The following is a 14,740-nucleotide window of genomic DNA, read 5'->3' as shown; positions in this document are numbered from 1 at the left end:
CTATGTTATGCCCATTATGCCCCAGAAATACTAATTTTATTTTTTTCAAAAACATTTGAGCCACGCCATGACAAAACCAACATAGTGCATTTGCGACCAGCATGGATCCAGACCAGCCTGTGCAGTCTGATCAGGATTCATGCTGTTCGCTTACCAACCCTATTACATGTAGAGAACTTGATAGCGAACAGCATGGATCCTGATCAAACTGCGCAGATTTTATGTTAGATATTTTGTTACAGTTTCCAAAGATACCCAACTTATTTGTCATATAAAGTAACTATCTTTTGCTCTGTTGGTATATTTATATTGAATTTGTATTTTGTATGGAAGTCAAACTACTACTTTGTTTACATATTGCTACCTTTGCATTAAATTACTGCCATTCAGTCTTACTTTCTTTGGTTGTTTATTTAACATGTAACATGCTCTAAATGCATTATTAAAACATTACTAAACACATGTTTCACATTTCTAAAGAATTAAAAATTATGTATTTCTGAGGTATAAGGTGCTTTAAAGCAGAAAATGGTTACACTTTGATTAAGAAAAGGAACAACATTATATCTGAAACAATAATAATCTATCTGTATAATTATGTTTCGGCTTGTACCTTTTAACATTTACACAATGTTTACACAACCTATATCAGAAATGGTAAAATTATTACACAACCAACTGTATCGTAGCATTGTTAATTAAATTATGTTCTAAACTCAATATATGTGACTTTAGTTGACTTATCCTTTCACCTACAACAGTATTTTTTGCATTTGTACTAAAATTTTCCAGGACATCAATCATCTCTGGGACATCTCCGTGACAGTCACCTTATTTCCGGGACCATCCCAGAAATCCGGGACATTATGGTATGTATGACTTAATTTTGTTTACAGGGTAATTATAAGTTCTCCACATAGACTGAATAAACTCTTGAGGAACAGATGGATGGAATAAAAACACATTGAAGTCTTTGCACAGATTGTCACGGGGAAAATGCATGCTACTTGTGGACTCAAGGATTGTAAGCAACATGCACATAACATGCCTTGAGATCTCAACATACAGGCTAAGACGACAGAAATAAGTTCTTTTTGTTTATATTTTACAATCCTTTACATGCACTACAGGCATCGAAAAATATTTTCAGAGTCACTAGTCACTTCTCCTGCAGGATGAAAAGCTTCAAAATCCAATAAGCAGACATTTTTCTACTTGTCCTGCATCAAGTTCTCTTAAATTCTACTCATAATTACGAGCAGACAAGTGGAATTTCCAATCTCTGGCACTATAAACCTTGTAATATACAAGAGTATAAAAAGATAAATAATTAAAAAAACACCCTATGACATAGATATGGTGATGGTGTTTATATAAAATGGAAAAAACTTTGCGAGACTAATTCAGTGATATATTTAGGCAGCTATGGTTTATTACACAACCAGCAAATATAAGTGTGATAAACTAGTCTATATATTATATTAAAATTGAGCTGTGTCACGACAAAACCAACATAGTGAGTTTGCCACCAACATGGATCCAGACCAGCCTGGGCAGTCTGATCAGGATCCATGCTGTTTGCTTACCAACTCTATTACAATTAGAGAAACTGACAGCGAACATCATGGATCCTGATAAGACTGTGCGGTTGTGCAGGCTGGTCTGGATCCATGCTGGTCGCAAACGCACTCTGTTGGTTTTGTCATGACGTGGCTCCAATTATCTTATATGAATATATACTGAAAGACTATCTACCATAAATGCAATAAAGTTGAGGTAAATGTATTTCACAGTAGATACGCAGACACCTATGTTTGAAAAATAAATAAAACATAAATCCTAGACTATTCAAAACAAATGATTTTCCATGTAAGACTTGTACACAGGCAGTGACAAAAATAATACATTTAATTTCATATGAATTCAAGTTAACATATTAATATGATAAAAAAATAGGTTTTAAAACTAAAACACGAAACATGCCCTCTCATTGGTTAATTTTAAATCTTATTTTCAAAATCAACCATTCAGCTGACAGAATTTTTGACAAGTTTCTTAAAAGATAAAATTTACACCACTTTCAAATCACAATTAACTGGAATTTAATGAATTATGTAAAATCTACATATATGGGTAAGATTTTTTATAAAGGAATAAATAATATTGCTTTTTTTGGATTCTAATTTCATGAAATGAGAACGTAAATGACTGAGAGAGAAAAAACAGCAGAAACATAAATTTTCATCAATCATGAATCAATTAAAAAATTTCATAACATTGGTCAAATATAATTTTTCTAAAGAATATATTTTTTAAAGAAAAACAGCATTTTCAAAGATCCCAATATGTGAGCACTTTACCAACAAATGTGTCCTGAATACACTCTTATATTAAGGATGTTGTTTGTTGTTAATGATTGTAAAACTGTTGTTTTTTGTTGTTGTTTTTTTAACACTATTTTCTAGTACTTGTGCAAACACTGTTAAAAGGCACAATATGTCTTACAGAAGCAAGGTCCATTTGGTAGTTTTACTTGGAATGTAAAGTAATATAAACAATTATGTAAAAATAAAGTACCTGGAATGGTCATAACAAGTATTATCTGAATTTTGTTCTGTGGCACTATTTCTTAACTTTGTTCCCATATTTGGAATGTATAGTTAGGTATTAGAAACCAGGTATTAACACAAATATATCTCAAAGAAACACATTAATTTAATAAATTATAACAGACAAAACATTAACATAGTTCTAAACAAAATTTCATCAGATCTGCTAACATAATATCATATTAACAAAGCAAAATGTATGAAAATTGCACAAAATAATACAGAAACAACTCTTGTAGGTATTTAAAGCAGCATGATAAAAACATAATAAATTTCGTTCAAATTTCTACCTTACTGAACTTACATTAGGGTAAAGATGAATAAATGCGTAGTTAATGGCTATAAGCCAAATAATGCATCTACATTTTGTTGCTAATTTTATGAAAATTTTAGGACATACAATCAGAAACAAGGTTGCAAACAATTTAATCAAGATTTCATCATAAACAAGATAACAAGCAATTAACCATAACCATGTCACAAGCAAATAACTAAGCAATTAACCTTGACCATGTCACAACCAAATAACCTTAAGCATGTCACAACTAAATAACCATAACCATGTCACAAGCAATTAACCTTGACCATGTCACAACCAAATAACCTTAACCATGTCACAACCAAATAACCATAACCATGTCACAAGCAATTAACCTTGACCATGTTACAAGCAAATAACCATAACCATGTCACAACCAAATAACCATAACCCTGTCACAAGCAATAATTTACCAGGATGCCAACAGACAATTTGGAAAAAAGAGGACAATTAAACGCGAGGGATCATGGGGGCCGCATGGAGCCCTTGTGGGGAACAGGGGGCGAAGCCCCCGGAAGCTCCTGGGTTTTCATCCTTTTCAGATGGTCTAAAATGCATTTTCTTTTAGTGCTTTATCAAATATTTTCATTAACTGATATTGTATTACTTTGACCATGCTGCCATTATTCATGTAAAAAATATCGGCCGACATTTTGTTTTGCTTTCTTCAACTACAGAAAGACGCTTCGATTGGTTGGTATATTTAACGCTATCGTTAATTGGCTTACAATAATAGCGACAATAACTGAACATACCCGAAAAGCGGTACAATCTAAATATTTACGGTACGGTCTAAACATTTACAATCGGCGGACATTAGACGGTAGCAAACTCGGCGAAAGAGACCCCTACCCCCAAATTTTCTCCTCGGATTTACATCGTTCTCAAAAGTGGTTCGGGGACCTCGAAATCCGCGGATCCACGGAAAATTGGCATCCCTGAATAAACCTTGACCATGTTACAAGCGAATTACCATAACCATGTCCAAGTTGTGCCACATGCAAATAACCATGAACATGTCATAATTTGTGTCAAAAATTATAATAATACCATGTCACAAGATGTACCACAAGCAAATAATCATGATTACATCACAAGTTAAGATGAAATTTTAGTAATATATATATATGACCACAACCAAGCACCTATTTACAAAACATATTTCTTGTGCAAGCTGGATGAATACCAAACATGAAATAATGTTTGCCTTTCTTTATAGAGATTCAAACACAAATCAATTAACAGTGAGTTTAATATTAACAAGAATCAGATTAAAGGAATTTCACCATACAACTCAAAAACCCAATGCAAATCACTAAAATGTCTAATGGTTCCCAATTCCAAACAAAATGAAACAAAAAAAAACATTTTATTTACCGGCATTTAACAAAATTAAATAAGCTGTAAAAGAACTGACGCAAAAAAAATACACTAAGAGACATGTTTATGATATTTTTGTAGAGTACACATATTTTAGATCAAAGAAACAAGATAAATAAATATTCCATGGAAAAAAACAACAACAAATAATTCTAAGATAATTATAAATAAATACAAAGGATTTCCTACAAGCCATATTTCATTTATAAACACATTTATAAACACTGGCAATGGTTTTCTTTTTCAGCATAAATATAAAATTGTATAAAACAAACATAATATCTGGATTTCATCCTAGTTGAACAACAATCTTTTTATATAAACATATATATCTGTTATTATCACATATGCAAACACAACCTCTATTTTATAGTACAAAATCTAGATGAACATTTTTTCCACATAATCTTCATTTACAACTATTTTTAGATTTTTCCTCCCATTATTGTAGTGTTTATAGACTATTGTGCTATTTTTAGATTGCAATTCTATTTTTAGATTGGGCTAACATAATTGTGTGGATCTACAAATTTTTTTATTTCACAAAAATGAGAAATCATCTTTCTCTCCTGTGCAAATCAAAGATTCTGTGAATGTTACATTTCAGTAACTGATGTTAATCGCAAAAAGCACAAAATTAACTGACCACTGAATATAAGGTGAATGATATTTTAATGTTAACAAACCAAATGCAAGATTAACGATTCATTTTGCTGAAATCAAACGTAATTGGCCTTTACCACCAGTATAGCGCCAGACCAGCCTGTACATCCACACTGTCTGAATCAAGCTCTGTACTTTTTGTTGCAATACCTAAAACCCTAAAATTTAAAGGACTGTTCCAAATTCAAAGTATGACAAATCTATTATGTGAAGAATTAAATACAATTAATGCTCAACAGTCGTGTAAGCTTTGAATGGTTTTAAATGTATAAATAAAATATCTATAAACGATCAGGTCAATAATCATTCTTATTTTAGGCAGATGAATACAGAATTTTAAAATTCATTTTTAAACCCCAGAAAAATAACAGATCTGATAATCTGCAAATTTGAAAGTTTACCATTTTCTAATTATGTGAACCTAAAATATTTTCAAACTATTGGACCTAAATATGTGTTTAACATAAAAAATAATTTAGTTCATCTACGCCATTTTACTATCGCAACTGGATTTCTAGTATAAATAAGTCATTGTGTTGGACACATAACAATGATAAAAAAATACGCCATTTTTATTTATATTTTGGTTTTAAACAAATAATCGGACAAACTTCAATGTGAACAAATTAATGACATAACCTGTAAAGAAGGACTTCTCTGGATATATGGTCACTAACATAATGTTAAATAAATTCTACAGGTAGCTGATGGCCTATCTACACAGGTTTTACATTTACACGTCTTGAGACTGGTCTATATCATACAGATTTTCATTTTATTTTACCATTTAAAAAAAGACATTTGCATTCTCAATTAATTACACATTCAATCATAACTAATGTTTAGCCTGAATTAACAAGTACAGCATTTATCAAAGAAGGTTCATATATTACATGTATACCAGTACATAAAATATTGTACAAAAAACTACACTCAAATCATAGAGTTAAATAATTCTTCTTTCAGAAAAACATACAAGTTCATATAGATTACTAGTACTTCTAAATAACTGTATCTGGAAAAAATGACTGAAAGGACATGTCCATTTCATTCATTAAGGGTGGTAAGGTTTTAAAAACACATACACATATTTCAAACATTCTCATATAGCTTTATACCTTTAAATGCATAATCATTCAAACATGTCAATAATGCATATTTACAAAGCCTTTTTTATCAGTAATGTAAAGAAAAAAAGAAAAGAAAAAAAAACTCATTAACAAATGGAATTCTTAACACAACAAAATGTTCATTATTTACAATATGGCATTGAAATAAAAAACATCTTCCTCTAACTTCCTATTGAGATTCATCTTTGCCTTAAGATCACATTTATTTCCTTGTACCAGATACAAGACAAGCCTGATTCACTTCCACACACTTCACCTACGTTAGAGGCATTCTTTCATTCAATACAGCTGACTCAAAAGCATCATCCTGTAATGAAAACATATCAGCTTTACTTTTTAAGGTTGCAAAATAAGTTTTTTTTACAGATCAAAGATATGTTGATTCTTAAATGAAATTCTAATAAAGGGAAATAATCAATACATACTGAACAAATAGGATTGAGCTTGGTAAGCTCCCTTGATCTACCCTCAAGTAGTGTGAATTACTTTATTTCAACAAGTTACAAACAAATACAAAGGACACATGTTTATAAAATAGAAAAAACACAAATGCCCCATCACAAACCTGAAGACAAATAATAATAAAGAGTTATGGTAACAGTAGCTGATTGTTGAAGAAAATGACATTTAAAATACAGGTTATTTAATTTTCAAGGCCTTTCACATGTTTAACCTTAAGCCTACTGGAACAAAAAAAGTGACCTGCCTTGCCACCAGTATAGAGCCAGGCGAGCCTACAGATCCAAGCAACACTCTGACTGGGCTCTATACTGATTTTAACTTAAAGTTTGTATTTTAATACTGAAATCTCATAAACTTTGAATAGACTGTTCGAAATTCAAGGCTTGACAAATCCATTATACAAATTTACCAGGTTAAGGGTTGTGTAAGGAGGTTAATATGTATAATTATGGATGTATGGGCAAATTTGAATCTGTCCACACACAGGGATCAACAGGCAGTCATGGCATACACGGTGTGTATATGTCACCTTATCAATCATTCCATTACTGGAGCATAAAAATATAAATGAGCTGCGTCACGACAAAACCAACATAGTGGATTTGCCACCAGCATGGATTCAGACCAGCCTGCGCATCCGCAGTCTGATCAGGATCCATGCTGTTCGCTATCAGTTTCTCAAATTGTAATAGAGTTGGTAAGCGTACAGCATGGATCCGCAGGCTGGTCTGGATCCATGCTGGTCGCAAACCCACTATGTTGGTTTTGTCGTGACGCGGCTCAAATGTCAAATAAAATTCAAATTCCATTTTCTTCAGTTATGTATCAAAAGAGGTTTTTGAAAATCAGTTCTGTAAAGAAATACAACAATTTCTTCTAATTATACTGCTATCATTCAGGCCTAAAATAAAATTTAATTTTTCCCCTTCCCTACCCAAAAGATTTTTTCAGGTTCTTAGGGGATGAAAGTATTTTTTCTTTCAGAGTACAATCTAGTCTGTTATTTTAGACAGACAGCTAGCATAGTTAATAAATTGTTGCATATGTCAGTTGTGAATATATTATGCACATTATAAAAAAAAAAATTTCCTACCTACCTACCCACCAAAATTTTAATGGGTTGGGAAGGGGAAACAAACATATTTTCATTTTAGCCTCAGTGTCAAAATCTATAGCAGATACTTTGAAACAGATTCGTGTACAAATATATTATACTTATGAAAAAATATTTTAAAATCCCATCACCCTAGGCTTTAATTATCATCAAATTATACCACAAAAACTGATCTCCATGCATATAGTTGTAAGGGAATTTTAAGCACAATTCATATAATACTAAAACAAAAACTTTCTTTATTTATAAGAAAGTAAAAAAGAAAATTAAACTATTTCTTAGCAAGTTTCTATGTACAGGAAACATTTTATTATGCATTTTTTCACAATTTTCAACTTTCACACAGGCACCTAGTATACCTTTAAAATAAACAAAGGAAAACTAAAAGATTTTAAAGATATTTGATAAAGAAATCATGCAAAGTCCATTAAAGTAATTGTTTTGAACATTAACATTAAAATTATCATATGGGTCATAATAGTTCTTTGTTATTCTTTTAAATAGATGGTAAAACTTAAATTCTAACACTCCTTGTGCTTTTGTCACTGTAGACAAAGAAGACAAAAACGGTGTTAAATTGCCAATAAATACTGGTTAGGGACTACTTGTATATGCAGCTGTTAAGTTTTCTCCCTCGATTATATAGTTTACAAAGCCTTTTAAAGCAACAATAAATTTTTTTTTTTCATTTATGTTTTCAGTTCTTATAATGTTTTCTTTTCATACAATACCGAAATAATATCCCACATACACTAACACCACAGATTTGATCTATATCAGTTAATAAACATTTTGACAAAACGGCGCCAATCCGTTAGCAGCGTAATGACGTCATCCTAAGTATACAACTCATTCATAAAGGCTGACGTCATTTCAAACATACAAGAATGATAAATTGGGAACTGATGTAAACACAATAAAATCCATTCTAAGACGTAAGTTTTTATTGTTGAAATCTTTTTCTTATCTTTTCTTTTGTTTAATAAATTCTATATCTCAGCAACAGTAGGGTGCGAAATCGAAATGCTATAGAACGAAAATCGGCACCGGCAGTTATTTCCGCTTGAAAAAACATTAGTGATCTTCCTTATTTTATCTTGTTAGAGTCGAAATAACATCGGTCCAAGCGGTGTTTATCAGGTATTTAACACCGGTTTTGTCGTTTTGATGCAAAAAATAATAATAAATAAATAACCACTCAGGCCTACGGCCTTCGTGGTCAATTCCTACGCATCAAAACTCCAAACCGGTGTTAAATAGCTGATAATACCACTAAGACTGATATTATTTCTTAAACATTATATTTTAAGTAAGCAAAGCAGAAAGACAATAATCCATGTTCAAGTAAACATATTATTCAAAATATTTTTCCATCTTTGAAGGCAGCTGTAAGAGTCACAAACCTTAATTAATATAATAAAATTGCCTTTACTATGCTTCGGCTCATTCGATCAGCAAAAAATACTTATATGCACTTATTTTATGCCCATCTTAAGTTAACCACAGACTTAATCAGTTGTTAATGACAAGAGAAAATAGTTTAATTATTTCCAAAGGCTCAAGCAGAATTAAGCTGATGTTATAGATGTACATTATATGCAGAAAAACAAACAAATTTCTTTAATAAACATATATAAGGAGATCAGGCAGATAAATCAAGCAATCCCGTTATAACATATCAAACTGCCATTTAACCCAGGTATGTAATTAAATCTGGCACCTACCGATTCTGTCCCAATCTGTTCAACAAACAAACCATAAATTGTTGAAGCAAAATAATAAAATTAAATCACAAACATACATGTAATTCATATTTAATTGGTTCAATTTTACATGATTTTACTAGAATACTAATGCAATATGTTTACTCTACATACAGGGTTGTTATGTATCATAGACACATTATAAAACAATTCACTATGATACCAGCCAGATGTAGTCATTACCTTTTTGATTTTATTTGTAAGTTTCTTGAAGAACCTTGCCCCTTTACTGCTTCGTATCTGTACCGAGTCACCTAGTTCATCTTCACCTTCCTCCAGGGCACAGCTGTCTACACCGGGCAACTCTTCCTCCGCCCCACTGGAATTCTCCACCAGCTTCATGTAACGATACTCCAACCTGTACACAGATAATATACAGTTTTAGTAAATATTCTCACTAAATATTCTAGGACATTTGACAGTTCTGATAGCAAAATCCTGAAAGGTTAATATACAACTACACAATTTTGTTTTAAATTTTCAAATATTATAACATTGATTTGTTTTTAACTTTAAAGATCCTATATGTTGTAATTAAGGTTGTTGGCACACTTAAGTGAAATTTGAATATGTACATAATTATGCTTCTAAAACAATTTTCAAACATCAAAGAATATGTAAAATATGTACTGCAAGTATTTGTCCACATTATATGTAATCATTAAAATATATGCATTCATTTCTTATTGGAAGATTTGACTTTGACGTTATAGAAAATATATTTCTAATTGCCTCCCTTTATTAACATGAAAATGTAAATTTTGTAATATCTTTACAAATAATGCTTTTTGGAACTTACAATAATGATAAATCTTCATTTGAGCATTATATTTATGATATTAAACCATAACACAATTGTTTTACAGGATCTTTAAGCCTGCAGGAGGGAAAAAATTCTATCAATGCTACCAGTACAGACCAACATCTGCTGTGCTGTACATCTGACCATGATCTGTACGGAGAGCTATTTTAGTCAATTAATATTTTGACATTTTCCCTAAAAAATGATAAATGGTTTTGTCCAGATTGAGAAATGGGCACATCTTTTTAAAATATTGAATGTTTTTTCTACTCTTGGAGTGGGTCTGGACATTACCTCTTCTGTTGAATAACCAAAATAAAATGTGTAGTTAAACTTTTACTTTTTTTAACTCTTTAGTGTAAAACAAAACAAATCTGAAGATTCAAACTTTAAACTCAATTTTTTATTTTTTTTTTTTTAATTTTTATTTTTGGTTTGGTTTTTATGTCACACCAACACAGTAGAGGATATATTGCATTTTTTCCAGCTTTAATGGTGGAGTAGTACCTAAGGAGTCCCTCCGTGCACCGGAGTAGAAACACAGATGTCCTTTAAGCTACCTGGATAGCTGGATAGTTTCCTAAAACAAAAGACTTGATAGTCCCTGGCAGGATTCAAACCCACAGCACAGAGATGCAATTGTTTGAAGTCAACCAATCTTAACTACTCAGCCATAGGTGAAACAAATATGAAAAACTTTCCAGCTTTGCAAGGCAAAATCAAGACTTGTCGTCATTCCTATTTGTCATAATGCAGAATGATGCAAGTACTTTCAAAAGAACAATCAAGACAGTGTTACATGAAGTATAAATGAGCCGGGTCACAACAAAACCAACATTATGGGTTTGAGACCAGCATGGATCCAGACCAGCCTGCGCATCCGCACAGTCTGATCAGGATCCATGCTGTTCGCTAACAAACCCTATTACAAGTAGAGAAACTGATAGCGAACAGCATGGATCCTGATCAGACTGCGGGGAGACGCAGGCTGGTCTGGATCAATGCTGGTCGCAACCCACTATGTTGGTTTTGTTGTGACGCGGCTCAAATACAAATACTTACTTTTTGTTTTTCCTCCAGAAGAAGCAGACTAGTAAGAAGAATAACAATGCTAGACCAACTACAACTGGTACAGCTACCTGGACCTGTCAAAATATAAATACATTCTCTATATTTTCACATCAAAACAAAACATCATTACATAGTAGCATTTATTATTATTATAAAACCAATCCTAAACCAGACATTTTAAAGCTTTTCCAGTTAGTACCTATTCAGATCAACTAACATTTGTATTGTTTTGTACAAGTAAGAACTGTTTACCTGTGAAAAGCTCTAATGTACAATGTACAAAAATGTACATAGATTAACAAAAGCAACAAAATCATTGTCAAGTGTAACTCTTAGTTGTTTCCTCACTTCCTGTTTCGGAAATGTTACCAATGGAGAATATATGCGATTATCTGAGACAGATCACTGAAGTAAATCAAGTACATGTACAAATTTAGTCCCATCAAAGGAGACCTATGGCCTAGTGATTAAGTTGTCTGCCTTAGTTCCAGGAAGCAGACTCAAAAGTGGATTAAATAAGATACAAACTTTCTTCATACAGTCGAGACTGTCATATGTGACTTTCCAAGGGATCTTCAGAAAAAGGTCGCATATGACAGGGAGTCTCTAAATACAGTCTCAATATCATCTATCTGTCTATATACCAATGTGACTTTAAGAACCTGTATGTTTTGTGATTGATAGTGTTACTGTGTTCACGTATCTATATGGATATAATTATGCAAATAAAACCATTTTCAAACATCAAAGAATATGTAAAATGTTTATTGCAAATATTTGTGCACATTATATTGGAAGACGGACAAAACCCCACCAGTGAAAACCCCACCACTCAAAATTTTATAGAGTGGACAAAACCCCACCACTAAATTTTATAGAGTGGACAAAACCCCACCACCAAATTTTACAGAGTGGACAAAACCCCACCACTTACCAATTATTGGGCAAGATTTGATGAATTGAAATATATATAATATACAGTACACATTTTCACATTTTATTTTTTAATTTCAATATAACATTTGTGTAAAATAAGAGATTATACAAATAATTCACAAAACTGTTAAATCAACATCAAAGAGTAGTCATTTATTTGAGACTGTGCCACATTTATGACCTTGAATTATCCATTATTTTTAGTTTCTTCAAATTCATTTCTTCAATTTATTGATATGAAAAATAAACTACTTACTATTATCAATAATGTAGCACATTTTCATCAATTAATGATTAAAAAAATAGCACATTTTATAGCACATTTCTAATTTATTCAGTTCAGTCAATTTTCCTTCATTGTACTTCATTGTACTTAGTTTAAGTGGATAATGTGGCTGATAGCCTGAAGAAACTCGGGTACAGTCTTCTCCTTATTGATGTGTTGTTCACACATTCTTTTGAGTTTCTGCTGATGCACAATTGTTTGTTTTTTAACATGTTTACAAGAAAGTTTTGTCCACTCTATAAAACTGAAGTGGGGGGGGGGGGGTTTGTCCACTCTGTAAAATTAAGTGGTGGGGTTTTGTCCACTCTATAAAATTAAGTGGTGGGGTTTTGTCCACTCTATAAAATTTTGAGTGGTGGGGTTTTAACTGGTGGGGTTTTGTCCTACATTCCATTATATTTAATCAATAAATTACATGCATTGATTTCTTATTGGAAAATTTGACTTAGAATTTATAGAAAATAAAGTTCTAATTACCTCCCTTTAATGGCCTTTATTACTGGGTGATATCTTTCTAAATTATGCTTATTTGAACTTACAATATTGACAAATCTTAATTTGAGCATCATATTTATGAAATAAAACCGTGAAAAAATTGTGTTACAGGATCTTTACTGTAAACATATCCATATCCAAAGCTTTTTCTGGTTTGGTATCAATATTTTTTTCCGTATTAATTATGCAGCCATAGAAAGGTAAATTAAAAAATTACTGCCCAAAAAATCTTCCGTGGGCACTCTAAAATTAAAAAAAAAATCTAACACAAGTCTTAACCCAGTTTTCTCAGGTAGTACATTACACACCATGCTTCCCATGAACCGACGCTACGTCACTTGGTACCTGCATGTATCTACATGCTAACTGTGTAATTGAGATAGAGGTGTGTAGACTTTGTTTGCTACAGTGCTGGATTATAATTGGACTTAATTATTTTGGCCCTCTGGGTGTTATAATAGGTAATCTTTATCTGATTAACGGACAATTAAAAGGTGTGAAAGTCGTTTAAATCAAACATTGCATTGGGACCAGACAATTAGGGTCGCTTGTAACATATGACAGGGAGTCGTTTAATTCAGACCATTTATATAGGAAAATACGTTGGGAGTACTGAAACAAGGTCGGATAAGACAGGGAGTCGTTTAAATCAGGGGGTCGCTTAGGCAGTCTCGACTGTACTACAACTTATACAATATGTTAATAATGATAATTCAAAGTCTTATCTAACCTTAAAATTGAACCTGACATCATTTTATTGTTGATTTTTTTTTATTGGGTTTTAAGTCACATCAAAACTATCAATGTCATATGACTGGCTATGTGGATTCCACTTCTTCAAATGAAAAAATAAATATCCCTGACCAAATAGGAAACAACACTATTGAGGGGCAAGTGATTTTTTTAAATCAGCAACCTTAAAAACTTGTGCTACGAAGTCCCCTTAACATCAACAGGATGTCCTCATTGCTTGCTAACCCTCATTCATTCTTTTTTATGATAAATTTTTTAATTTATTGCCTCTAACAATTAAGCAGTAAACTTGACCAGACAGATTTTTTAATCATTTTACTATTAGAACATTTAGTACAAATAATATACATACTATAAGAGGTAGTGAGGCCAGTCTGACTGTACATTTTTGTGTCTCTTCTATCTTCTTCATGTTCTCTGGTGCCAAACAATGACTGGAAATATATCACACAATTATTTCTAGATAAAGGCAATATACTGACTTCTTTGGTATTCCTTACTTGGAAGTCACAGGTTAGCTTACTATATGATTCAAGATATAAGACATGAATGAATTTAGCCCACAAAATGAAAACAATGTGTAGGATATACATAAATTGAGAAAGCAAAGAAGTGACATGTCAACCTTTTATAAGCTATCTTGATGGCTCTCTCAGCATGAAAATTTAAAGTGCTCTTAATCATTCCGCCATGAAGGCCCTTGGGTCTAAATTTTATATTAATTGTTTGTTTGATTGGGTTTTACATCACACCAACACAGTATAGGTCATATGGCAACGTTCCAGCTTTAACTGGTAGAGAAAGACCTTAGGTGCCCTTCCGTGCATTATATCAGGCACAATCGAGCACCAGAGCAGAACCTGCAATAGGTTCCTCACATGAAAGAATCCAAAGTCCCTGTCGGGATTTGAACCCACAGCGGTGAGGGGCAAGTGCTTTAAAGTCAATGACCTTAAC

General features: G+C 32.2%; 1 protein-coding gene across 4 annotated transcripts in view; it reads right to left on the bottom strand.

Moving 5' to 3' along the window:
- Positions 1-4,526: 4,526 nt before the first annotated feature.
- The window catches only part of LOC132732855 (endosome/lysosome-associated apoptosis and autophagy regulator family member 2-like), a 65,446-nt gene continuing 55,232 nt past the window's right edge, over positions 4,527-14,740 (bottom strand). For 3 of the 4 annotated variants that reach the window (XM_060719375.1, XM_060719373.1, XM_060719376.1), the window contains 5 exons: positions 14,136-14,217; positions 11,305-11,387; positions 9,624-9,798; positions 9,402-9,416; positions 4,527-6,408 (listed from right to left, as the gene is read on the bottom strand). In XM_060719375.1, the coding sequence (XP_060575358.1) occupies positions 6,358-6,408; positions 9,402-9,416; positions 9,624-9,798; positions 11,305-11,387; positions 14,136-14,217 (406 nt within the window). In that variant the 3' untranslated portion in view covers positions 4,527-6,357. The remainder of the gene's footprint in view (positions 6,409-9,401; positions 9,417-9,623; positions 9,799-11,304; positions 11,388-14,135; positions 14,218-14,740) is intronic. The other variant, XM_060719374.1, reaches the window with a different exon arrangement.

The sequence above is a fragment of the Ruditapes philippinarum genome, unplaced genomic scaffold (genome assembly GCF_026571515.1).
Source record: "Ruditapes philippinarum isolate M1 unplaced genomic scaffold, ASM2657151v2 ctg164_1_1_1_1, whole genome shotgun sequence".
Classification (NCBI taxonomy): Eukaryota; Metazoa; Mollusca; class Bivalvia; order Venerida; family Veneridae; genus Ruditapes; species Ruditapes philippinarum.
The sequence above is the reverse complement of the archived record's forward strand: the minus strand, read 5'-3'. Positions and strand labels throughout refer to the sequence as shown.